Source organism: Neodiprion pinetum, chromosome 5 (assembly GCF_021155775.2).
Source record: "Neodiprion pinetum isolate iyNeoPine1 chromosome 5, iyNeoPine1.2, whole genome shotgun sequence".
In the NCBI taxonomy this organism is placed as follows: Eukaryota; Metazoa; Arthropoda; class Insecta; order Hymenoptera; family Diprionidae; genus Neodiprion; species Neodiprion pinetum.
In genome coordinates this window covers 26,287,018-26,314,529 of record NC_060236.1, presented here as the reverse complement: position 1 = coordinate 26,314,529, position 27,512 = coordinate 26,287,018, and the positions used below count along the sequence as shown (strand labels likewise).

The following is a 27,512-nucleotide window of genomic DNA, read 5'->3' as shown; positions in this document are numbered from 1 at the left end:
AGCTGAAAATCAACGTTGTTAAAAAAAACAAAAAAAACAAACAAACAATGATTCGGAATTATTGAACGGGAAGCTGTAAAAAATGACTATCCTTTTTTTTTTCTTTAATACGACCAGGCATACAGTTTCGAACTTACGCAAACAGTTGAAATTGTCGTGAAATTTTTACGAATGATATTTATCATCGAACGCGAAATGTGTGTAAAACAAAAAAAAAAAAAATATGTCCTCGTCAAAGAAACTAAAGAATATCGAGGCGAGCTTTCGATAAATTCTAAACATTGCAAGCTAACGAAATTCTGAGCCCGAGTTCTTCTTTGTTTAGCCCGAAAATACGCCGCGTGCTAATGGATGAGGGTTTTTTTTTTTTTTTTTTATTTATTACATCTCGCTTCCTCTTTTTTCCTTTTTTCTTTATTTTTATACCACGGTTTAACCTAAGATTTTTCTACACTGCTTTCTGTAATTTTCTTCTTTTTTTTTTCCTCTTTACATTTTATTCTCGGCTCTTTCAAGTTGAACGCGGTAGCCTAGAAAGAGTCATTCGAAATTCGCATTCCTATCGCAATTCAGAGTCCTGCAGAGAAGTAGCTATACGGGTATACGTGTACACGTATACGTATGCATATATCGATACAAGCGTTGTTCTTTATACGCCATGATTTTTATACCTACGTACCGCGTCTTTATACATACAATATATACATAGGTATGTATATACGCATATACACGTAGATGCCAAGCGTAGAGCGAATTTCGCCACGAATCGCGGACGCCAAGAGTGATTTCTGGCCGACGCGACGCCCCGACTGTGCTTTGCCCTCGTACGTCTGCGATCGCGACCTCTAGCAGCTTGCAGCTTTTGCTTCGACGCTCGCTTCTTTTGCTAGGCTTGCAGCTTTTGCCCCGCGACACACTTTGTTACCTTTTTTTTTTTTTTTTTTCGCAAGAGTTACACAGGCATTTGCTGCTTCATCCATCCCCCTTTCACCAATTCCATCTCAAAAGCTTCGATTGAACTTTGCACGTTATTCGTGATCATTTTTCTTGGAGCGGGAATAAAGAAAGAGATGTAATCAAAAAAATAAAAAATAAAAAATAAAATGAATAAATAAATCGAAGAACGAATAATAATAATAATAATAATAATAATAGCTATAACGATTTAGTCAATTTATGACAAAAAGAAAAATGTCACTCTTTCTTTTCTCTGCTTTCTTGTTTTTTCCTTTTCAATTTCTCGATCTAACGCGCTTACCAATCCGTTTTACATAGGTAATATACTTACCTATAATTATCGGGTAATTTCCGACGAAGTTTTTACAGGCAGCGACTGTGATTCGATATCGTATTTATGTGAACACATGTAATGTCTGACGTACCTTCTACAGGTACGTATTTCACATGTACATATATATGATAAGAATCGTGTGTGCATAAACTAAATAAAATTTATAGTATCTGGATGGCAAGTCCGTTGAAATTACAGGCGTACATATGATGTATGATGCGTGTAAGGGATCGTTGGAGAAACAGAGACGGTAATAATTATTTTCACTACCTGGTAATCTCTTGTTATAATTTTTCGCACGAGGAAGTGTGAAAAACAACACTAACAAAAAAAAAAAAAAAAAAAAAAAATAAACAAACAAAGACAATGTTTTTTTTCTTCTTTTGCACGATAAAATATGACAAAAATCAAAATATAAGGAAAAAGACCAGTTGCATTATTATACATACCTACAACCTATTATATCTATACCTACAATTCTTACGTACATCGTAATTTCACATAATAATATTACGAGTGATAATAATGATAATAATGATAATAATAATAATAATAATGATAATAATCGTGCTAACAATCGTAAAAATAGTAATAAAAATATAATCTAATGACAATAATAAGAATAATCATGAGAATAATAACAATAATGATGATGATGATGATAATAATAATAATAATAACGGTAATAAAACGTAGTGACCTATGCAGAGCGTCAGTATTTATATTATATAATATGATGTATAGTATGTATACACTTGCAGCATGTGATAGATATCCACATCCATACACTGAATGTATGCTTCAAGTTCTCGTTTCGTTTTCTTCGTACTTTTTCAATAATATATTAACTATATGTACATATTTTATACAAAAATGTTTTTACGTCTTTATACATGCCCTTGGATAGAGAGAGAGAGAGAGAGAGAGAGAGAGAGAGAGAGAGAGAGAAATCCACTTTTTTAAAATTTTTTCTTATTTTCGTTTCTGTTCGTTTTTCACGTTGAAAGTAATTATTCCGTCGTTGGTTGCGACTGCCGATGATGCGTCGGTGAAACGATTCCGTATGCCAACAATTATACGATCGTCGCCTCGTTACGTTCCATGATGGCGTTACTATAATATACGATTATAACGGATACGAGCAATCCGAATGAAACGGGTAGAGATGCTGAATCAATGTATAAAGTCGATGATGGATATCGTCCAATATACGTGTTACATGGATAGTTTTTTGAGACGTGAGATTTAGAAAACTATAAGAACGATGGCTTTATTAAAAAAACGACCGCCTTAACAAACAATACTATTATTATTATTATTATTATTGTTATTTATTATTATTATTATTATGATTATTGTTTTAATTTTTTATTGTGGTTGTTGTTATTATTATTATTATTACAATAATTATATCCCTTATACCCCCTAAAAATCTTCTCTATTATATAAGTAACTAGCTTCACGTAATTGCCACATTTATTTATATTTATATACGTATATTATATTATGTATATATACTTAAATAATTATCATTATTCAGTATAATATATGTATATATATATATATATATATATATATATATATATATATATATATATATATATATATATATACATATACATACATACATATATATATATATATATATATATTGGATAACCGCGTTAATCCTTATATCATTATCATTGTTGTGATTATATTTTACATTTTATTCGTACATATATATGCATAGAATTAGATATTATGTATAATATGTGTACATATATGATGTAATGTATATGCATACATATATGTATAACACATGTATATCCGTATAATTTTTTTTTTATACTAGACGTATAAAAAGCACCGTTTCCAAAAAAACCGGGTTCTAATTTTCGACATATATCACATTATTTATCCTTCTCGCCTCAACTATTTATGTTTTATATATATATATATATATATATATATATATCTGTTTGTGTGTGTGTGTGTGTGTGTGTGTGTGTGTGTGTGTAAATTATAGGTAGGTGTATTATAAATTGTTTGTACGTATAATTGTATCGCCTATGCACATTTCTATTTTATGTACATGATATACACGCACGACGTATTTCTTAACTATTATATGTATAGTATAATATATGGGCTTTCCGTGCGAAATCAACGAACGCCTGATATTCATCATTAGTCTGTGATTTCATCAATTTTTGTTACAATTAAATCCTATCTGTTCATTTATTCGATTTAAACCACTTTATTTATTCAGGGTTTTTGGAAAACCTCTGGAAAAATGTACAATTTATAAATTATGAAAAAAAATCTTCACGTATCGGCTCTTTCCCCAGTTTCGACTGTACGGAAATTGATTCTACTTGTACTTGTTACAAGCCATATCTGGATATTGTCAACTATATAATTTCAGTTTAAAAATATGTTTTATGATGATGCAAAAAAAAAAAAAAAGTAAAATTTCAGATCCGAGACGGTAAGGATCAGACGATTACAGAGTTGGCACGGAACGCACTATATATTTGCATGATATAGATACACGATGACAATGAATTATTCATTACTGCTTTTTTTTTTTTTTTGTGTTTTTCAACTATTTCTGGTTATGACTCAACAGCGATAAGGTGCACATAACATATTGTATAAATATGTACGTATAATGCAGCATTTATTATTATTTATTCACCATATTTTACCATTTTTTTTCCACCTTTTTTCTGAACATTTTCTTACAGCAAAATATACCTGATTCAACGTGTAGTTGTACGCATTTATGTTATTTTATGTACACCTAATCGCTCGAGATCGCTTGAGTGAAAATAAATATTGACGGATATTCTTTTCTTTTTTTTTTTCTTCTTAACGCGCAATCGGTATAGCAGGGAAAAAATTGTTTATTCAAAGTTTTTTTTTTTTGCTCAAGAAAGTTCATTTTGCGGTTTTTGTTATCTGGAAAAAGAAAAAAAAAAACAAATCAAATTTCTTACCTCGTGAAATGATTTTCTAATTCCAGTCTGGTTCATGGAATGACAAGTTTTACCGTATAACAATAATGCTAATGTTCAAACGCAAAGAATTGTGTAGTTTGATTTTTTTTTTTATTTGGGATGGAAACTCGCCAGGCGTGTGTTTAACTTGGTACGTTTGCAGTCTTCGTCGCTTATCATCATCGTATATTTAATCGTTTATTGTCGATTATCGACGCGATCTTGTTTTTTTTTTTTCTTCTTTTTTTTTTTTACATACCATCCTCAATGGAAGGGAGGGTGTTTAATTTATAATTATAATTTATTATTTTAGACTGATACAGTCTCCTATATCCAGTGTCTTAAATTATTTATAACACAGGCCTGCAAAAATTTTTTTCACACAATGATGAACGAATGAGTTGGTATATTTCCGACGTATTTTTATGCGCTGAATACGATTGTGCAGGCCTGTTTTTTCCGTGACGTCAAAATTTCGAGATAATTCAATTCAAAAATGGCGTTTTCGACAATGATTTCCGTTTTTGACTCCAATTTTTGAATACCGCTTCATAAAATACGGTGATAAAAATGTATTTTACTTGCTTTGACCTACAAAAAGGCGAGATTATTTTTAATAAATTATAAAAAATATTTTCAACCCGAAAATATTATACTTTTTTTTTTTACATTTTTCAAGATATACAAACGTTTTATACAAGGTAATTTCAACGTGACAAGTGGTTTTTGGTTTGATTCAAGTAACAGTTCGAGTCAAATGAAGTTTTCGGGTGAATAATATTTTTTTTTTATGACTATTTGCGTGCGTGATAAAATTCTTTTAAAACACGAAATGTCATTCTGTAGACAAAAACGCGTAGAATAAATTTTTTCACCGTACTTTACGAACCGATTTAACAGATGATGCGAATCAAAAAGTGCAATTTTCATAAAAAAAATGCCATCTTTAGATCGAAATATCTTGAAGTTCCCACGTGTTTGAAAAAACGGGCAAAATATGTCGGAAAATACTGTGACTCGTTCGTTTAGCATTTTCTCAACAAAAAAAAATAAAAAATTTACAGGGCTGTGTAATTATTTAATTATTTTTCGTTTACTTTTGTAAAGTTTTTTTTTTTTTTTTTTATTCAAATTTTCACTTTATGCAACAGTGTGTGTGTGTGTGTGTTTTTTTTTTTGTATTTTCACATATGTGTACACTATACATATATTATAAGTAATTAAATAACGCGAGTGATAGATTGAATCGTATTTTTACTATATAATATTTAATATAATATAATATTTAATACAATATAATATAATATAATATAATATAATATAATATAATATAATAAGTAAGTAAGTATAAGTAAGTAAACGTGTCGCATTAAGACTTCTCTATTATACACTAGTAATTTATGTTGCATGTACGTACGTATGTATGTATGTATATACATTACTTATACAGTGTAGGTACGTTCAACAATTAGGTATGTCAACAATAACCAAGCCCGCGATCTCGACCGCGCAGAGAAAAAGATGCATAGTGATGTAAAAAGAGAGCGAGAAAGACAGAGTATAAAAAACGCGACGATATCTCAATTTTTTTTTAAACAAAATTACGCCAATTCCGAATACAATATCGGAAACATATACATATATTATAAACTCTGCGTAATTCAATTTTACACATGTAGTAATAATCGTAGTAGTAGTAGCAATAATGGTAATAATAATAATAATGGTGGTGGTGGTGATGATGAACGTTATGATGATAATGATAATATCAGTATCAATAATAATATAATAGATGATGATGAAAATAATAATATTAATAATAATAATAATAATAATAACGAATAGGAAGCAGGAAAGAGAAAAAATAATAATATCGGACTACCGTGAACGTAAAACGGATGAATTATTGAGTTACGTTAAAAAAAAAAAAAGAAAAAAATTCAATTCGAAATTTGAAAATTCACTATCGTAACTTGATTGGCAATGAAGCGTTGATTGTTTGTAACGAAGAAATGGGTGAAGTAAGAAGTGCAAACATGTATTCAACGGAGGAAGAGAAACGAGCGCTGAAACGGGATGATGTAATAATGAGAATGTGAGAATATTGCGGAGTCGATTAGGAGGCTGTAACTATCGAGAGAAGGATCTTGACGAGGATCGCCAGATTCTAGTTTCATACATTCAAGGATAGCCGGGGAGTGATTACGAATGGAAATTTATGGCTTCTGGACACGGTGGATGCGTAAAGCAAGCGCAAAGAACTTTTGATCTCGAGAATTTGAGCGATTTCAGCGCGAATTCAGTTCTCGGTTTGTTGAATTTTAAAGGAAAAAAGCAAAAACAAATTTTATTTTTATTTTTAACGCTCACGCTTCATCTTCAATTTCGTCTCTCATATGCCGAGGGACTCCGGTATCCCGGACTTTGTAAATTTGCAATACTCTTCCTAGTTCTTATTGTTCGAAGAGTGTATCTACTTGTAAATGTGGTTCTTCTTCTTTTCCTCGATTCGCGTCGAACCCTGCACACCGGCGGATATCCGTCATCGACCATTTTTTCGTGTCCTTCATTTTCTCCGAATATGCACACATTCAGCATCCATTGTTAATCTGAAAATTTCGGCTCGTTCGCACAGACCGCGTTGTTCAACATCCCACGCGAAAAGCTCAGGCTCATTGACGAATGTTTTTGGCGGTTTGTAATTTTACAGTGTCATATGAATTCCTGAACTTCTTGCTTTCGGGGTTGAACCATCAGTCCGGCGATTCGATTTTTCTTGGTTAGAGAATGAATGAATGAATGAATGATTGAATTAGCGAATGAGTGAATGAATGAACGAATGAATGAATGAATGAATGAATGAATGAATGAATGAATGAATGAATGAATGAATGAATGAATGAATGAATGAATGAATGAATGAATGAATGAGCTAATGAATAAACGAATAATGAATGGATCAGAGGAATTAATTAATTGCGTTGAATCACGGTGGATTATATACACATGTTGAGATGATCTATTGTCCTTCAAACAATGAATAGTATCTATATTTTTGAACTTATTGAAATAAATCGTGAAATTTACTAGATTTCTTCAGTCAAAGATGTTGTAGCATCCAATATTTATATTTACTTTTAACCAGTGATCGGTGAACCAAAATCTAGAATTGTAGTGCAGGAAGAGAATGGATTCGAATTTTTTTTTGCAAATTTGGTATACTGATCACGTTTTTTGGAGGATCGAAAAACTTAAAATGTCATCAAATGTAAACTTTTTTAATTTTTCGAAAATTGTCCGAGGGATGCTATATTTTTCACATCTAGGGTATACGAATTTTATTTCAAGGAGTTCACGCATCGTTTGATTTTAGTACACTTCCTCAAATCGATGTAACTGATAAATGAATGTTTAAGTGGTTTTTTGAATTGTTATAATAGGAGTGATTAAGTCTCTATCAGATGGAAGGATTAGAGTGAATTGATAACAAATGAAATAATAAAACAACCAAAAACAACGAAAAATCGCAAAAGACAACAAAAGATAAGCGGTATAACTTGAGAACAGGTTATATTGGACTCTTATACCAATTTCAATTACTACGAATACAAAAATTCGAATTCAAAAACTAAACAACTTGGAGCGCGTCATTAAATGACTAAAATTATTCTACAGTCCTTTCTCGCAATAACGCTGATCAATAGTGCGAAGATTCGATCTCCGATAACTTTATAATTCCTCTGCAGCCCCGTGATCGGTCATATAACGAGAGAGGACTGTACGCCAAGTGAATTCAAAAGATGTGGTAAACAATTGTCAACGGTTTCTCAAATTGTTGATCCACAGTAAGTACGATAATTAATCCTCACAGCGCTTCGACCTCTCATCTTCATATTTACAAACGCGTTCCAATATATCCTGCGCAATATTATAAATTGCATAATTTTTCAACTATATTCCTAACTCTAGGCGCGGTCAGTACGCAGACTGTTTAGTATATATAATTAGTGCCTATATAGGTACAAGTGTCCGTAAATTTGGTAATCGCGAATCGTCATACCCACCGTTTTTTTCTTTTTTTTTTTTTTTTTTCATTTACAGTGTAAATAATTTCGTTGCGGATATCCGTGATTCCATGTCCTTGTTTCAACGGCAAGTATTTCAACTCTGTGTGAAACATTTTGATTAGGATCCGACGGCGTCGTTTTGCACTTTATTATCATATTACAACGTACAATGGTCGTTTCACAGCTCAGCTGGAAGAGTTTTCGTTCTATGTGACATTGAATTTTCGCGCTCATTCCTCAATCCTCGACGATCGGTGAAAGAGATGACGATGATGATGTTTTGGAGAAAAATTAGAAGCCTAGGTGAAAACGGATTACTTTAGGGTGGGCTGGGGTTTTTCATTATTGTTATTTTTTTTTTGTTTTTTTTTTTTTGTTTTTTGTTTTTTGTTTTATACACATACTGAACTCTGCCAACCGCAGAACGAACGGAACTTAGCCTCGCGTCACGGTCCAGATCTATTAATTGTACCACTACTCTTATTCCATGCCGAATAAACCGTTCACCTTGCGAGGTATTACGCGGAAGCTAGCTGCCGCCAGACGGAGTGTCACATCGAGGGCATGTAGGGCCAGCTGAAGCTGCTTCCGGAGAGGAGCATGTCTCGGATAAGGGTCTCGATCGGCGTCTTTCCGACCAGCCGGACGAAGAACAGCTGCTCGATAACCTGCGACGACACTGTCCTCAGGGACGGGAGTCGCAGCAAGAGTTTGCCGAACCTCGTCGGCTGGTTCGGGTATTGCGTCCTGCAGTACTCCTCCAGGGCGCACTGCGACTTCTCCTGAAGGGACTCGATGTGCCCGACGTCCGACAGACCGCATGCGTCTGAAACAGAGGATCGAACAGTTGGAATCAGTCCAGCGTTGAGGGGTGGGATGGATGTTGGGTGAGAAGCTACCTGCGGGAATCGAGTTGGCATCTCCTCATTTCGAGATTCGAGAAACTTGACCGAGTCCGCGGAATTCAAGAGACGCGAAACCAGTGCACGACTTTCGATGAAATCGAATGGTTTGATATTGCATACTCCAAGTTCTACTTTGGGTGACTTTTCGATGTATGAACTTTTGAGGGATTCGTTGGTGGTTTTTAAACTTTTTTGATTGAGGTGCAATTTTAGATGCGTTTGAAGCAGAGGATCGAACAGTTGGAATCGGTTCAGCGTTGAGGGGTGGGATGGATGTTGGGTGAGAAGCTACCTGCGGGAATCGAGTTGGCATCTCCTCATTTCGAGATTCGAGAAACTTGACCGAGTTCGCGGAATTCAAGATACGCGAAACCAGTGCACGACTTTCGATGAAATCGAATGGTTCCATATTGCGTACTTCAAGTTGTACTTTGGGTGACTTTTTGATATATGAACTTTTCAGGGATTCGTTGGTGGTCTTTAAACTTTTTTGATTGAGGTCCAGTTTTAGATGTGTTTGTAAAGCTTCATCGAACCAGTGGTTTCATGCTGGTTTGGATTCATTAAGTGGTGTAATTTGTAAACATTTGTTCAAATGATATCGAAAATTCGACACACCTAGTTCCACAGCGATTCTGATAGCGTGTAGAAAAGTAAACAAAGTTTTGAACCATTTTGGTTTACAGATATTGCTATCTTTTGAAAAAATACGTTGATGTAGGGTATCAAACAATGAATTCCACGGTTGCGTCAACTACCTCAAGTAACGCAGGTAATCTTTCGAAAATAAACCGGCATTACAATTTTCAATATGGTACCCATACAACAACCGTCGTTTAATGAGGACCTAATTATGCGGTAACTTATAAATCGAGTTTCTTTTCTTCTGGGGGTAGCCTCGCGCGATTTCAACAGGCTGGGTGGAATGTTAGGGACGATTTTGCCCCGGGGTACCAGACTGGTGAGAGTGCGGCGAGCTACGAGGGAACGTGAGTCCACATGTGCCAACTATAGACTATCGCACAAGTGTCAGAGACTAATCACGCACACCGCAGTGTTAGTTTCCCGATTTTCCACCTATTACAAGCTTCGTCTATAACGCTTTGCGCACATTCTCGCATTCAGGATGAACCTGAAATGTGTCAGGGCTCAGAAACGTGATGTAGGTACCAGTAACATGTAGGAGCTACCCGCTGATCGTGAGCACTGAACTAACGCGTACGTATATGAACAAGAGTTCTTCCTCCGCTCGTCAGTGTCAGAATCGCCGTCACCGTCGGCGTCGATCCATTGTTCTCCTTTTTATTATTATTTTTTCATAGTGTTTTTTTCCCCCCACCTCCCTCTCTTCTTTACTTATTTTTTTCTACTTCTTCTTCTTCTTCTTCTTCTTCTTCGTCGTTTTCTTTTTTTTTTTTTTCTTTCTTACAACGCGCTCGCTTCTTTCAAAGCACTGATGCCTGCGTTGGCTCTCCACTTAGGTACACGTAGAAAGCCCCATTAGCGGACAGACACTGTGCGTGTGACAATGTGCAAATATGTATTAATATGTTGGATTTAGAGTATAATTTAATCAAGCCTTGGCTACCTTGCCGCATTGTCAGCGTTAAATGATTTTTTTCTTTTGTTCCTTTTTTATTACTTTATTTTATTATTGTGAATTAATGGTTGGCGTGATATCTGGTAATTTGTATGAAAAAAATTTCCAACATCTTATTACAATGACAAATAATTGGACGTCTTTTAACACAGTTCGAAAACATTTTTCGCCATTCGCGCGTTACTTCTGTTTAGCAGACTGACAACGATTTGCAACAATTTGAAAACAATCTTTACACCCTCGAGAAAGTTTTCTCGCCATCGTTGTTATATGTACAGAATAATATTACCCTGCGGTTTTTGACAAAGAACACAGAGGGCTGCCCACGTTTCCAGTCGGTATAGATTATCATAGACAAAGAACTACCTCCCCCCCCCCCCCCTCGCCCACCCCCCCCCCCCTCCATCCCCAGCTTCTTTCCCTAATAAAATCTGGCTCGATCCATGGCCCTTCGCTATGCGCAAGGGTCGTTATTACATAGGCACGTATACGTTGTTTCGGCGTACATACGCGCGTAGAAAATTGCGGTCTTCCCTCTAAAACCACGTTAGTCATCGTTCTTGGGGTGGCTTTTTGCCAGCAAATTACCCTCGATTTCAATACATGTAATAATATCCACGAGAGGTGTGGTTTTGCTTAATTAAATGATTCTTCTATATTTACAGACGTTGCCGAATGACGCGAAATACGGGAGGTTGTCCTGCATGGCCGTAGGATAGTTATTACACCTATATATATATACATGTAAGTACTTGAACGTATGATTGCACTAATGTAGTTACTTGTGCCATATTTTCTTGTGATTTGAACATTGTTTCAACTCCGTAGAAATTGAGTGAAAACTTTTTTCATAATTATGTACGAGATGCGGGTAGGTATGCATACGTAAATGGAATTTTTTGATTTTATCAAATGTGGCGAGTGGAATGTTTTTTTTTTTTTTTTTTTGATTCACAGAAATGTTATTTGATTCATTGAAAATGTGGTCTGAACAATAATTTGTATTATGAAGTGAAACCACGTTTGACGAGGAGAATGAAAAATGGTGCGAGTACCGTCGATCAAAAATTTTAAATTGAAAAAAAAAAAAAAAAAACGAACGAAACCTGTTTTTTTTCCCCTGCAGTCATTTATCGCTTGAATTAACGTGTGAATTTTTTTCTTTTTTTTTTTTTTCTTTTTAAATGACCGGAGTTTTTAATCCCATTTTCATTTACTTGAAATAAGAAAAAAAAAAAAGAAACACCTCTATCGCCATGTCTGGTCAACTCAACAAACTTTGTTTTTTGTGTACTTGTACAAATTATAGCATAACACAAGTTTTCCACACAATTACGCGAGATGAAATAGAATTCAGTGTTCGTAATATGTTAGAATGATTGAATTTATTTCAAAAAATCGATTAAATACTCCGCGAACTGTTACACGCAATGGTCCGTCGTTTGCTGTAGCTTAACGCGCACGCGCGCACAATCGGAACGCAGTTGTTTGCAGGATGACCAACCGTCATAAATTAATACGACAGTTGGCCGCGTCGTATTTAACCTAAAAAATGTTGACACCCGTCGGCGTCGAGCGCAACTATCAGCGTCAACTGTAAAAAAATTTTGAGGTTACGTTCGCGACGGTTGGTCAACCTGGCAATTGAAATGCTCCCGGATTTTTTTTTTTTTTTTTACTTTAGCGCACGCGCATCAAACTGCAAAGCAGACGACGGATCTCGTTCCATCGTTAGCAATTCGCACCGTATGGCGAGTGTAAACTAGGTAGGAAGAAGCGATCGTCGGGTGTTGTACGACCCTGTAGAAAACATCGTGTGTGTATACGTATAGAACGGGGCGTGAATCTATGGAAAAGAATCGGTGACGGGTTGGTTCCCCGCGGATGGAACCGTCATATAGCTGTCGCTCGGTCGGAGGTAATATCTCACGGGATATGCTACCATCCCTTACTCCCTTCCTCTCTTTTTCTCCTTCTCTCTCTCTCTCTCTCTCTCTCTCTCGCTCTCTCGCTCTCTCGCTCTCTGGGAGTTTTGAAGGAGTTTTTACGGAGTCTCGATCTTTAATCACAGCTCGACCTTCCATTGTCAGTGACGTCACCTCCGACTCGGAAGGGTGCTCCGGGGACCCCGGGGGTGGCTGAGGGCGCTTTGTGTGTCGCCCGCTGATCCCTCTTCGCGTCATTTGTCTCCGGACGACGCCTTATTTGTACGCTCGCGTCCCCCTCGCCCTCTCCTTCCCTCGTCGTCACCCTCATTCTCTCGGATTTTCGCCAAACCTTTGCTGAATCGTCGAATTTCGTTTAGAGCGGATTACACCGGCAAAGGTCGAGGAGGCGCGCGGTTGGATATGCCTTTGCACTTTTGCTCAATTTTTTTTTCTTTTTTTATCTCCAAAACTGGAGACCATATCTTACGAATTATACTTTATTTAACATTTTTCTTCTCGTTGTCATCCTCGCTTCTGGCTCGAGTTGTCTTACTTTTATATATTATATATATATATGTATACGTTTATACAGATTTTACAATTTATCGAACGTTCAGATTTGTTGTATTTAATTTTTTTAAAATCTTTGTTTCCATCTCACTTGGCGGATAATTCACAATCAATCGTGGTACATTTAGTAGGTTCTCAGTACATTCTTTTCTTTTTACTATCTCCAATTACGATGTAAATTTGGATCGTTTAACGGTGTGATTTTTTTTTTTTTTCCTCATTCAATCTCATATCATACAACTTTACAACCGGTAATTTACGACTTATGCACTTCAATGCTTTTCAATCGAAGAGAGAAGGATTATAAGAAAATTACGACGGGTACCGTGGAGTCCCATCCCTTTTAAATACATGCGGTGGTAAAAAGTGGTTCTTGCTGCGGCTCTCTTGACACATTACGCAACTCGCGTATAAAAGTTGACATAGATATCTGCCTACTTGGCGCAATATGTTACAACCACGGCATATATATATATATATAGGGTGTAATTTATTACAGAAATGGACACGTGTATTCATCGTTAATCAAACTAGGTATACGTATATAATATGTATAATAATACCTACTACTACTACATTTATTGTATGTATAAGTATATACGTATATGTAATGCGACGCGACGGAGTGAAATATGTTTCAATCGTTCGATTGACGAGCTCAATTAAACCAGACTCCGAGGAATCTGCACCGTCAACTGATCGACTTCGAAGACGCCGGTAAACAAACGGATTGGATCTGACTTATATGTATAACACGTACGTACATAATGTAAGTTTCGTGTATGCAAGTATCTACTTGTACGTATTCATTGCAGGCGCTTCTATTTAAGTACGGTGACCAACTGCTTTATATAGGTACTGCTGCAGCACGGGGCCCAATTCACAGCATCAATTCATTCAAATGAACCCTGTTTAGTGGTTGCCGCGTCTTCTTCTTTGCATGCGTCGCGTATAATACATATATATATATATATATATATATATATATATATATATACATATGTATACGTACGACGTTAAACGGTATGGCGCCTCGTCGACTGGCCACCACTATAAATTAACCAATCTTAACTGCCTCATCTGCACTTGTATCATTCTTCTTATTATTCTTTCTACATCTGCATGCTTTTATGAATATTGTAAAAACGCAATACGTGTGCATGTCTTTTGCATTTAAGATATTGAAAGTTTCGCAAATCTTTATGCAACTCTGGTATGTACCTATTAGCTGGAAGAAAATCGGTAACCGCAAAACTATATTTTAGATTCGGAAACAGCGCGACGTTCCTGATGCGAATTGACATTATTTCATCGCGAATCATTTGCAGCGAGCGTAAGAACAACCCCGTTAAATTTATCGCCGGTTTACGAATAAACGACAAACATTGACCAACGTCGTATAACTATGTATATCTAGGACATTTGAAAATGTGCACGCAGCAGCTGTTTATCTTATACCTGCTGTTTGTAGCGCCGTTCTGCGCATACCGACGATTAGGAAATACGTGACCGCCGCTGCATCGCCACGCGAGGACAGTTCTATAAGCATGTAAATCACCGCCGCCGTTCCGCATCTCCCAGAAGTTGGTACGAATACGTGTAGTCGTAATTATGCGTGCACGGTTTCTTTCTTTTTTTATTTTTTTTTTATTTTCACTTGGTGCGTTTTTCACCGTGAAACGGGATCGTTCGACGCTTAAACCGAGACTCTGGTACCACGTTGACTATAACCCATCGTCTTGGTAGTACCTACTTGTGTTATACAATGAGAGAAATTTCATGTTCCGGTTACCGCTCGGCCTTTAACTATTTTCATTTTTTACCACAATAGAAAAATATAGTTCTAGGTAGATAATGAAAATTAGTTTTCTAGCTGTTGTCGGAAAGTCTGGTATCCGTTACTGTTCTTTCTCGTTACGATCACTGTTGCTACATGTTCTTGCTACTGTTGCGAAAATTTAATGCTCGTGCAACGATAAATTGTAGAGTAAACCTCGGAAACTGATTTTGCGTTGCAATAACCAAAAACAATATTCGAACAGTTTTTTCAACGATATCTGTTTTACTGAATTTTTCTAGTTACTGTAACAAATGAAATTTTTCCCAGTTTAATGGAGTAATCGGTGAAAATACGAGGTTTCACTTTGCATTATACATACACCGCACATGCTGTAAAGTTGAATTGATAGATGAACAGCCGACTACTCGGTTGTATATCAATGTCCGTTGAAAACGTGCGTTTAAACGTTTTGGCACGGACAATCGCATTTTACAGGTATAATGATGCACCTTTGCTTTATCTTCATGTCCGATACACTTTATATATATGTGCTGTGTGTGCATTATATTTATACGTGCCAGTAAAATAATTGATCATTGCGTACGAGATGAGACGATTCTCAATACGTCGCGACGCTCAGACGCCGTCTCGGGACGGAATGTGTTCAGCCTGTGCTATAAAAACCCTCATCGTCCAGTCGACGACCATCGAGAATCGCAGATCTTTAATGATCACTGGATGCTAAGCTTCTTCGTTGCATTCGTTACGAGTCTCAGGTGATAATTGAAGACCTTCATATGCCGGCTTTTATGTACATACCTATACGTACGGAGGTACGAGACGCGGGTTAGACACGAGGATTATTAATTAATAAGTAAGATTGAAATTTGACGAATTATAGTAAGTTGTCTACAGGCTTTAAACTCTTGTTTACTTTAAGAAAAAAAATGCAAGGTTCAGCCGAAATTGGTGGTTCGTTAATACGACGAAAGCATCAATTGCCAACAACGTAAAATTGTTTATACTTTTTTTTTGTATTTGTCTTCACAATGTTTCACGTCGCGTTCAACACCGTACCGTTTGATTTGTCGGACCGTTGTTTCCGATCTTTCGAAATCTTGTGTCCCTGGAAATATCGTTATTGTAACAACGAGGTACCTCACTCAGCTGTGATTACGGGGTTTTGATGTGCGTCGGCGACGTGACGTCCTGAAAACTTTACACGATGTATAGGGTATAACAGTGGGTAGAGAGTGTGTGAGAGAGGGTGGGAAATGGACCCTGGGACATGAGTTACACGTCGTAATAAGCCAGCCTCCCGAGTGGTTTATACCCTGGGACGACGAGGAGACGCCGGCGTCTCGACGCTCTGCAAAAGCTGTAACTTTTACACTCCGCCGCGATGAATTAAATCCCGCATTCTGGTAGCTTCGACTAATTAACCATCCTCGTTGTCGTTCATGTCGATTCGACGGCGTCGGGACGCTGGAATTTTCTTCTACCTTTGGTATTCGACGAATCTTCGACGATACTTGAAAATTAAAAATCGCAATATCGTTGAATAATGAATATTAGGTATTCCTGTTCGATATCTCAAATGCAGAAACGGAATTCCAACTCACAAGGACGGTCAAATCCCAGGTCGATCTCTCCGATTTGATTACTTTTTTTAATACGTTCCAGTGGACTAAAAACTAAACGAAACGTAGTTTTTTTTTTTTATCTACCATTAAGGATTTAAGGAGGTGAAACCACCGTGCAAAGTATTATTAAGGTACGTCAAGATGCGAATTGGCAGTTTCACCCACGAGAACATAATATTTTCCAACCAATTCGATTTGGAATAGTTTTCTCAAAACGAGAAATGAAAAATGTAATTTACTCAATACGAAAAAAAAAAAAAAACTCCCAATGTCTCGACGACTCATCAATCAGAATTTGATCGAACTAACCGAATCCATTCTTCGCTGTACGGTTAAAGAAGAAGTTTCATTTGATTTGAGCAAATTGCTTGATGTGTAAATTTTTGTTGGGAACAAACAACGTTTTGGCGGTAGTACGAAAATATTTGCTTGCGACGAGTGCGGATTTACAAGTCGGTCGAGTATCACTCGTGTATGTACGTAGAGACGAAGTGTCCTACCTGCTCATCGAGACTCTTTTTCTGGCTGACCACACGATGTGTATCAGATATCACAATATTGTGAAGGTCCATCCCGTGTGTAGGTATACCTTTGGCACGGACCTCCCTGTCTGTTTCAGAGAAAATTGTTTCAACACATGCGTGGTGAGTGAGCGCGTGTGTGTGTTTTTGTGCGGGGATAGGCTCCCGGCGTAGAAAGGACTCGATAATTATCATAACAACGTGTATATTTAGGCTGGCATACTCTATCAGCAGGATGCATCGAGCTCCGCGCATTATGAACATAGGTGTCGTACAAGAGAGCCCGTTTACGATCACATTGTGATGTTAATAGCGACAATGCCAATCCCATTACTAGGGTTACACGGTATTCTTGGATAGACGAGGCGCGGTTATCCTCACCAGACCAAGACCGAGGACACCAGAGGCCTTACGGGGTTTCGTTTACCGTCGAAAAACCCCGTCGCTGCACCGCCGCATCTCTCATGTTCACTCTTCTCTCTCTCACCTCACAGGTTTCTTCCTTTCTTTCTTATTCTTCTTATTCTTATTCTTCTTCTTGTTTTTTTTCTTTTCTTTTTTACCATGATACGAAGGTACCGGGGCGAGCAGGTAATAGGTCAACTTTTTCCATAGATCCAGAGACCCGATGGGCCACCATGCCATACTCGTGACTACGCGTTTATAGTCTACCCTATACCCGTATGCCAGACTGTAATAAGAGTGTTTTTGGTCTCGAATGTGGTGGCATGGTTCACTTACTAGACGAGCTATTTCTGAGAGTGTAGTGAATTCGGTTGTACGTTGTTTTAGGCATAGGTTTGATTGAGTACGTTGGATCAAGTTGTTTGAACATTGGGAAAATGGTCTATGTGACTCGATTTGGTACCACTTTAGTTTTAAATCGAACATGAATTTTGGACACAATTTTAAACATCTACCGTCTAAATAGGAATTTCATGTACGGTGCAAGGTGTAGAAGGAACACAATTACTTAGGGTCTGTTTCGATAAACGGGTCAATCATTCATCGCAGTTTCTTAAAAAAGGACGATGAGACTATAATCTTGACTACTATGTTTGGAACCGCGGAGAAGGTATCGCTTGAACAGTTAACAAGGATATAAACAGTAGAGAATAAGGATTTTTTAACAATACAATGACACGTCGCTATTTTACTATACTGTCATGTTCACGAGAGAGATGACTGTATAAAACATCGACTTATCCTTCGCTCTCTCGTCGTCTTTGGTATCTTTACTCTTTCAATAACAATCGGGATCCTTTCGAATCGCAGCACAATGGTACCTACACCAAATCTCTTATTGCCATGTTCAACTCTGAGAAATTTGATATTCTCGGTCTTGCCGGTTACTCAGAGGCACTTTGCCAACCTGAACTGGCGATAAACTAATTCTTAGTACATCCGTATCCCTGATTCTGTAAAACTTTCTATGCTTTTCTGCAACCCGGTTCACAGAACTACGTACACATCGACGTAGCTCCGTTAACTCGTGTGCATTTGAGAACGATACTACGAGTAAAGCGTATTTCAGGAGTAAGTGTAAGTTGGCGGGATTCCTGTTCGTGTGAAATACACCCAGGCATACGTGTGTGTATTTATATGCACGTTGTTCTTAGGCGTCGTTGGGTTGTAATGATTCCACGGACCGGTTCTGCTCCCGTGCTTCTTCTTCTCTTTTCTCTTTTCTCTTCTCTCTTTTCTCCACTCTTCAGCTCCGGGCAAAATGTCAACAGGCGCCCGTTGTCACCCCGTATAACGGCCCGCTTAGAGAATTACCAAGCGTTGGGGTGCCGCCGCACAAAAGGTCGTGAACTTTTCGCGCCGTATAATCCGCTCGAGAGTCGTCCTCGTCCTCATCGTCGTCGTCGTAGTCGTCAAGGATCTCCGCGTCTTTCCGGATAGGTGCTCACTTTTTATTGTTTACATTTAACGTTCCCCTCTCTTTTATCACCCTCTCGATCTTTACACCATGTGTCTGGTAGTACACCATGATCTCGACTCCGTCATCAATGGGATGAAATAAATAAACCATCCGAGTCCATTTCCTATAACGTTGCGTTTTAGGCATACGAATTTTTACGCTTCGTATCAATTTTCATTACTATCTACACGTTAAGTCGCCGGGGTGGTGGTTTGGAAGACAAAAGCGATCGGGGTGACGATGTACCCAATCGATGCAACACCGTCAGTCTCGGTTTCGCTCTACTCCAGCATTCTCTAGATGGTATAGGTGAGACTGAAAACTGAACGAGCTATTCGACCAGGCTATAATACGCCTAGCGGTGGAATCTATTGATAAATTCAGTGGCCTCGGTAAACAAAGGGGCAACAATGTCAATTATTCCCGGGACCGATTGCCGCACCGGGTTCGCAATTAATCGGCACCAATGCAGAGCACAACTTTCAACGATGTGGTAATTAATTGCCCGCGAATATCGCCCGTCCTGTATCGTTATTATAGTATACGACGCATTCGCGCCGGTATTAATGCACAATGTACACCATGCATCGCGATGCGGAAGAAATTGTTTCGTGTTTTTTTTTTTCTGGGGGTGAACGGTTGTTCAGAAAGATGAGAATTGCCGAAGAGCACATGTTCGTATAATTTTTTTTGTCAATCCCATTTGGAGTCTCTTGGTTTACTTCAGGATTTGTATCGGAGTTTAAGGATCCCTTTGGATTTTGACCAGTCGAAAATTAGATCCTCTCGTTATTTCCGATACCTATATTCACCGATCCTGGACAACGTATTAAGACATGAACAGTCGCGAGGGTGGCTGGAAGTTGGGAGAGCCAGCCACGTTGGCAAAGCGTTGTCACATCGTCTGGAACGAGCTGTTTCCAGCTGACGCCAGCTTAGACAATGGAGTGATCGAGCCCGAGCACCAAAGGGTTCCGCGACCGTAAACCCTGGGGTGAAAATGTCACTGTCTGAATGTCACAGGATGCCTCGAGTCGTATTGGATCCACACGATTCCGGACGGCGGGAGGGAGAAGTACCTAGGCGAAAAACCTCACGTGAAAGAAATGACAAATGTCATCAGAGTCACGATTTTTTGTTGTTTTTTTTTTTTTCTGCGTTTACCGCAAATTATCAGTCAATCACTTTTCAGTTATTGATGATATGAATGATGACTTTGACCTTCTTGTAACGATACCAGACCCTATGATCACGCATGCTACGAACAAGTTCTTTTCGATGCCAACTTCGAAGACTAGAACGGAGCTGTAATTAATGTACAACGCTCCGTCATCAAATCTCACTCGACGCAAAAAAAATCTTTATTGACCACGGGGCTCGAAGATTCGAAATATTACCGTTACATTATGCCACCACAGTTTACCATATTATTACCAGAAGATCAAACCGTTGAACGATGTCATTTGCCTGGAGGAGGGGCTGGATGGTGTGAGTCGAGTGAAAAAGGCAATTTTCAACCTTTTTTTTTTTTACTCTGATCGCACCAGTTTGTCGTGTTTATGGTTTTTTTCTTTCAATCTCTCCTCTCTTTTTTCTCCTCCCTTCGCCGTGCTATCAAAGTGGCATCAAGGCGTAAAATTATCATTTTTGAGAGGGTGGTTTGTGTACGTTTAGACGTGGAACGAAGCAAAGGGTTCGCCTCACGGCGCGGGGGGATCGCACAAATTTCGGTTGTTATAAAACACCGGCGTTTCACCCCCGCATGCGTTGTTATGACGAAAAACCGTGCACCGCAGTCCCTCGATGCTTTTGTACATATTTTATCGCCTGCCAAAGTTTTCCGTAACAAAATACAGGGAGTTTGGTCCGAGATTGCGCTTCCGAGAGAAATAATCTTAACGCGATTTCCCACCATCCAGATTAGAAAAGGGGTTTCGAGGCTCGGTTGTACCGCTTCGTGTAATCGAATGGTCAAAGCTGGAACCTTTGTTGTTGTTTTGTTGCGTAACAATTCGCAGCTGCTTATTCAACGTACCTGCGGTACAGCAGAAATTTATTGGTCAAATATTATATTGTAACGGTGTATAAATATGAATATGGTAATCGAGGTTAATTTATGGGTGTGAAAATATCGTTGAAAAAACAAAAAGAATTGCCTTTATTACAATTACCAGTCTTTGATTTTTATCCGTCGATGGTTATTTATGGAGTATATAAAAAGTATCATGTCTGCAGGTGTGTGCTGTACATGGAAATATGAGAGAAAAATCGATGTAAAGTTATAAAATTAATAAAAATTCGTATCACGAAGCACGTTATTACTTATTAACCAACGTGCAGCAGCTCACGTTGTATATTCCGGTTCAGTTTATTTACTGATCGGTACTCGCGCACTGTCAGCCGACTCGCGTGGAATACTAATTGAAAAGTCGTCCAGCGAAACGGAGCGACCTTCGAGACTGCGAAAGTATTAACGCGTCGCATTATACAGCGTTAAGCAGCGTTCGGGGGGCTGTCGTTGAATTACGTAAAGCAATTTCTCGTCTTTCGAAATTTGACGACGACTGATCGAAAAGAAGATTGTAAGATAAAACCAACAACGGCCCCGTTTTTCATTTGTCCGAAACCTCGACGGGGGATCATATCCAACGAACTGCAATTTGAATTGGGGTGATTCGAACTCGCGGACCAATCGCGACTCGCCGTTTAAGCGTAACGGTCGCTCAGCCGCAGGACGCCACCGTCAGATGGCGCGCTGCGCAGTCGTTCCAAAGCCTTTTCCCGTCGGTTGGCGCGATGAATTTCCTCAGGAAACGCTCGGCATGCGTACAATTGTACGTTTTCGCCTGTTTAATGATCGGATACGTCGTCAGCTCGTGTCGCGTGAACCACCTCGTATCTCTCCGTGGCGCAGTAAACGTCGCTAGGTTGTTCGTCCATCCGTATGTCCAGCGGTATCATGTTTTCGTAATAAATTCGTGTTGAATATTTAGAGGCTAAGTTTTACATATTTAATTTCTCCGCGTGCGGTATATGTATACGTGTCCGGTGCTTCGAGCTGTTGACTTAGCCGCGGCGTGATCCTCTTAGGCTGAAATAGCGAGTCAGGTGTGTAACCTTCGTATTATTATTTCATACCCGTTAGATTTTCTCCCTTTATAACAAAACGGACGAACCCTGAATAATAATATTCTTCAACGTTTGTGGACGGCATCGAATTTCGCTCCAAATTTGTATCAGAAAATTTTACGTCTTTACCATATTTACACTAACCGCGAACAGCTGGACTAGATCTGGGAATATCGTCTGCATTGTTTCATCCTTTGCCACCTCTTCGGGTTGGTATCGTAACTGTATTACAACACAGGCATGCAAGTATAAGGTTATCGCACGAGGAAGAAGAAGGTGCTATTTCTTTCTCGTGCCTCGTAGCCTCGAACGGATTTTCTTTACCGCCGTTTAATGATCAATGTTCCCCGCGATACGTCGTTTGGTGTAAGTACGCACGTATAAGGCTTGTATCTGAACTTGCAGCATACGTAGCCATCATCATCCACGGACACTGGACGCGGTCCTCCTGTTACTGCGAATATACGTTATATACAAGGTGTGTACAGTGGAATGGAGAAACGGAATTACGATTGTATTAGTGAGTCGGATAGGGGGAGGAGAGGCGACTTGTGCAAGTGTAAGTCTAAGTATATAAGTGTAGAATTCTGGAGTGAGTAACTGGTTTTCTCTAGCCATTACTTTGCTCGACGTCACGTATCATATAAATACTGCCCTGGTGTATTGCGCGTTTATAACCGACGGCGTGCCTTACCTGTGCAGGACTCTCGACGAACCGTGGATTGTATATTTGGAATTATGCGCGAACGAGAATAAGAAGAGATTTAACAAATAACAACTGCTTAAATAAACTTCGAAAAAAATTTTTTGTACAGATATCAATGCTGCCGTGATATCTACGACGAATTGATATCGATATTACGCACTAATATCCGAACAACAAACTCCGGCGTAAATGCGGAGCACGATGAATTGAAACAATTAACTGTAATCATAGTAATTAAGTACTAAGCGAGGTGCCGAGCTTTATATCTGTAACACATTCAACGGCGGTGATGACTGCGTTAGTTGCTTGAATACTATTTAGATGCCAGTTTTTCTTGTTTTTTTTTTTTTTTTATCTTCACCTAAGATTTAGCGTGAAACGTTTGTAACACTCTCAAATGGCAGCAGGATGTGTATTTTTGCGAAGGACATGTTTTTTTTTTATTTTTTTTTTTTATTTTTTATTCATTCCTCTTGCGAGTCATACCTTTCGTTGTGCAAAAAAAATAAAAAAAAAAAAAAAAAACGACGAGAGTATACCCACGTTACGTAACAGAAAAAAAAGAAGATCCTAGTTATGCCCGTAGCAAAAAATTGGTTTCGAAAACGATCTATGATGATTTACGATCATTAATTATACAGAGTTTACGTAATATTTATTTTTGTAAAATATTTCTTACCTCGTTATCGAATAATTCAATTCAACATAACAATCTATACAACGGCATGAAAGGTTTGAATTAAAATCGTTGAATATTTCATCGCTGTGTACATAATACGAAGAGAAATTGTTCGTATAATTTATGAAATACACATACATATATTTTATCTCAGATTGTATGTATATACATATATGTATATATATTTACAGATGCACTCGTTTCCGCAAAGAGACAATTATGACCTTGCGTTGTGCGTCTCGCATATTGGCTAGATACGCGAACCGATCGTCCTTCTTCTCGAAGCTTATGTACCATTTTTATTTTTGTTTCACCTCATCGAATAAAGTTGTATTATAGTTGCATGTATTCCGCTACTCCCGTGCCAGGGTTAGACCGATTTTCTTTTCTATCTTCTTATTTTTTCTTTTTTATTTATATCAATACCCACATTTCTGGTCGTTACTTGCACGACCACGCACCGTATGTTGATTTTTAATCAATGTACCTCTGGCAATTTTCCATCCTGCGACGACATAATAACAAACGCCAATATCACATATATTCAATATTTTGTGGATTTGAAAGAAACTGTCGTTGCAAAATATTCAAGTCGAACGTATTTAAACGTTACGTTGCACCGACTGGGTTCAAGTCGTCGGGATTCCATTTTAGTTTTTTTTTTTGTAATTATAAATTCGTAATAGTCACGTAGACATCGGTGGTAATCTACAATATTAACTCTCAGCGAAATGAATTGTGTACCTCGAATTAGCAGTCCCAAATTAATATTCAGTTGGCCTGATTTTCATTTGTAAGAATATCTCATACCTATAACCGTTAATTGCCGGATAAGCGAACCGACTAAGAGTTACGGTTTCAGAAAGGTTGAACCTTGATCCTTGACGCGAGTCTAAATCCAAGCTTTCGCAAGACTGATCGCAAAGTCTACGAATTCGTTACAATATGTTCCCAATTTAATCGTCGTATAAAATTGATCGGGTTCTATTTCGTTAAAGAAACGGCCTCTCCGAAAATAAGAAGCATACGGCACGTGTTCATCTTCATACAGAGCAACGCCGACTGCTGAGAGGCTCGTTGTTCCCGTTTCTCGTGTGGTCGATCCGCTCGAGCTATTCTCCATGGAAAGACGATTGGGCACGGAGGGCAATTATCGGCCTTTGATATCTAAATATACACGAGCACTGGTACCGCATCGGTTCCGATATACCATTTGACGCAACATGAACGAAGAGGCAGCTAGTCGCCGATCCGCCGAAAGCTCTGGGACACAATGATGCTTGTATACCGATGAAACGACTCTGATCGGTGCCTAATTGTCGGTAAGGTAAAATTTCCGTTCACCCGAAACGGTGTATTCGTCGTGGAAAATCATTGCGTCGAAAAAGGCGTCATCCGCACGCCGGTCTGGCTGCTTGAGCTTGAGCTTGAGCTTGAGCTTGGTGCCGTGCAATAAATCTCGACAGGCGTTGCTCAAGAGACGGGAGGCTTCCTTCCAACCTCTACGGTGTCTCTCGATGTCGGGTACGCCCATCCTTGATTTATGCCTTGCCCGAGATACAGCATTGGGGCATCCACTATTACCAACTCCCTGTACCCGGTGTCTATAACCACCGTTTCACCCACACGATCCCGGATCGAAGAGGAGACACGCCGAATGTTGGAATCGGTCCGGGAGAGAGGAGAATAAAAATACGGAGAGATGAAGATGAGGCTTGGGTAAAAAAGCCCGCGAACCGTTGCTACCATTATACGCAGCTTGCGTCAGCTTGCTTCGGCGTCGAGGAGATTCTTCGTATAATGTACATACATACATACATACATACATGCATGCATGCATCTACGTTATTCTCCTACAGTGCTTATGACTTTTTCCGCGTCTCAGGGCATTCGTCTTGTTTATCAGGTTTCACGGTTACCCTGCACTCATTTATCCCTACGGCTTGGAGACTCCGGTCGGTGACGTATGAGGTTATGATGAAAAGTCGCCACTCTTGTAAACTAATCTGACTTGTTGACGTGACGATAATATCATTCGACGTCAATTCTCAAGTCATTGTCTTAGTTGTTTGAATTTTAAAATACTCACACCGAAAAGGGCGGGTGCCAAATTGTGGTTACTTTACACTCTTTGACTATTTTCACATTTTTTATCGTCACCGAATCAGAATGAACCTTGGAGTTTTAATAATGCAAAAAATGTAGCATGTGTTCTTTTTTCTTATTCGGTACTAACTATATTTTTGTACGGTTCTTGCGATAATTTGATGTTCGTGTTACGATAAAACAATGTTGAGGTCTTATTGGGCTGTGAAATTTAGTATTGTCAACATATTTGCAGCCTCGTAGACACAAGAATATGAAGTTTTTTCAACTGTCCCGTTTTAACTAAATTATTAGCAAGTATTTCAAATGTTTCTTTCTACCACTAGGCAAAGTTTCACTATACAGCGAGATGAATGAAAGATCACCAAAGTATCAAGGATTATCGTCGAGTTGAAAGCACGTTTTAAACCACTTCTATAGTCGAATCAAATATCGTTACTTTGCTACTAACTTAGGATTGCCTGGAAATTGGTGAGCCGTCAAAAATTGGAACAAAGTCATATTTTCCAGACTTGAACTCCATCGGTCATTATGAAGTTGTAAAAAAGTGATTTTTTTCATCAGAATTTCGTTACCAACTTCAACCTAGTCATATTCATCACTTTCATTTGTAATTTTTTTCATAATGCTGTAATGTTCATTAATGGGTTCCTAGTGGTTCATTATTTTTTTTTGAAATCAAAACTGAAACGAGTTTCCTTTCGAAAGTAAACTTTATTCGACAACGACTAGAGTGACTAGAGAAACAAACGATAAGTTGATCATAAACATCCTAAAATTTGGTAGTAAGAAAAAGCTAGTTTCAGTTTTGATTCCGAAAAAAAATAGGGAGCCAACGGGAATCCATTAATGAACTTTACCGTACATACCGCGAACATCCGGTGATCAATACATACCGAGGCTGGAAACGAAAAGGGGTGTGAGAGAAAAAATTACGTGGGTATTGCATATCGAGAGTGTCGAGGGTTGGTAGAGCTAAATAGGAAATACTAAATACCCTGCGTTCAGGGTTATCTTCATGGCGGAACCCGATGGCCTGCCCCGATCTCCGGCAGTCAGCGGTGTCTCGGGGGGTTGAGGGTGGGGGTGGATGCAGCAGCGTGCGCGTCACACTTATCCGGACCACAATATAACCTAATACAATTATTTGCGCTGCGAGGGTTCAAATTCCCCCATGAACGAGGGTCGAGTGTTGGAACGAGAAGAGGGATGCTGTTGCGGGCGCGCCCTCGCCACAACCGCAAACCGAAAACGCGCTCAGATTTTCTACCGCTACCGAGTCAAACGATGCTGTAATCGTTTAAAACTTGATCCCCTCCCGCCGGGTTAGCCACGGCCCTGTCTTGCAATGATGTAAAAATTTATCCCCGAATTAATATTTATGGACATTTCAAACAGATGATGACGGAAAAAACCTGAAGGAGTGATTATTGTGTTGGAATCTGGTTAAGGCTGGTTGTATAAAAAGTCGCGACGCGACGATTACAGGCTGCTAATTATAAAAATGAGATTTCCCTCAAGCAATTGCTCAATTACGATGTATAATGTCTGCCACGCGTCAATCGTTCGGAGACATTCAGTTTTCATCACCTTCGTCAATCTCAGCTCGCGTTTTTAACGGGATTTACGACTGTGCGGATTGTCGATGTCGATATCAACGCGCAGATTATGGCGTCGCATTC

The 27,512-nt window shown here is 38.6% G+C and overlaps 2 protein-coding genes across 8 annotated transcripts in view; one reads left to right on the top strand and one right to left on the bottom strand.

The window, feature by feature from the left end:
• The window catches only part of PIG-V (phosphatidylinositol glycan anchor biosynthesis class V), a 207,922-nt gene that overhangs the window by 33,365 nt on the left and 147,045 nt on the right, over positions 1 to 27,512 (top strand). For 4 of the 5 annotated variants that reach the window (XR_011177330.1, XR_006883572.2, XR_011177331.1 and 1 more), the window contains one exon: positions 11,510 to 11,588. The exons of the other annotated variant lie outside the window; for it this stretch is intronic. The gene's annotated coding sequence lies outside the window, so the exon portion shown is untranslated. The remainder of the gene's footprint in view (positions 1 to 11,509; positions 11,589 to 27,512) is intronic. 5 annotated transcript variants of the gene reach the window in all.
• Positions 4,026 to 27,512, bottom strand: part of svp (COUP transcription factor 2) — a 102,358-nt gene continuing 78,871 nt past the window's right edge. For 2 of the 3 annotated variants that reach the window (XM_046629025.2, XM_046629028.2), the window contains exon 4: positions 4,026 to 9,165. In XM_046629025.2, the coding sequence (XP_046484981.1) occupies positions 8,891 to 9,165 (275 nt within the window). In that variant the 3' untranslated portion in view covers positions 4,026 to 8,890. The remainder of the gene's footprint in view (positions 9,166 to 27,512) is intronic. The other variant, XM_046629027.2, reaches the window with a different exon arrangement.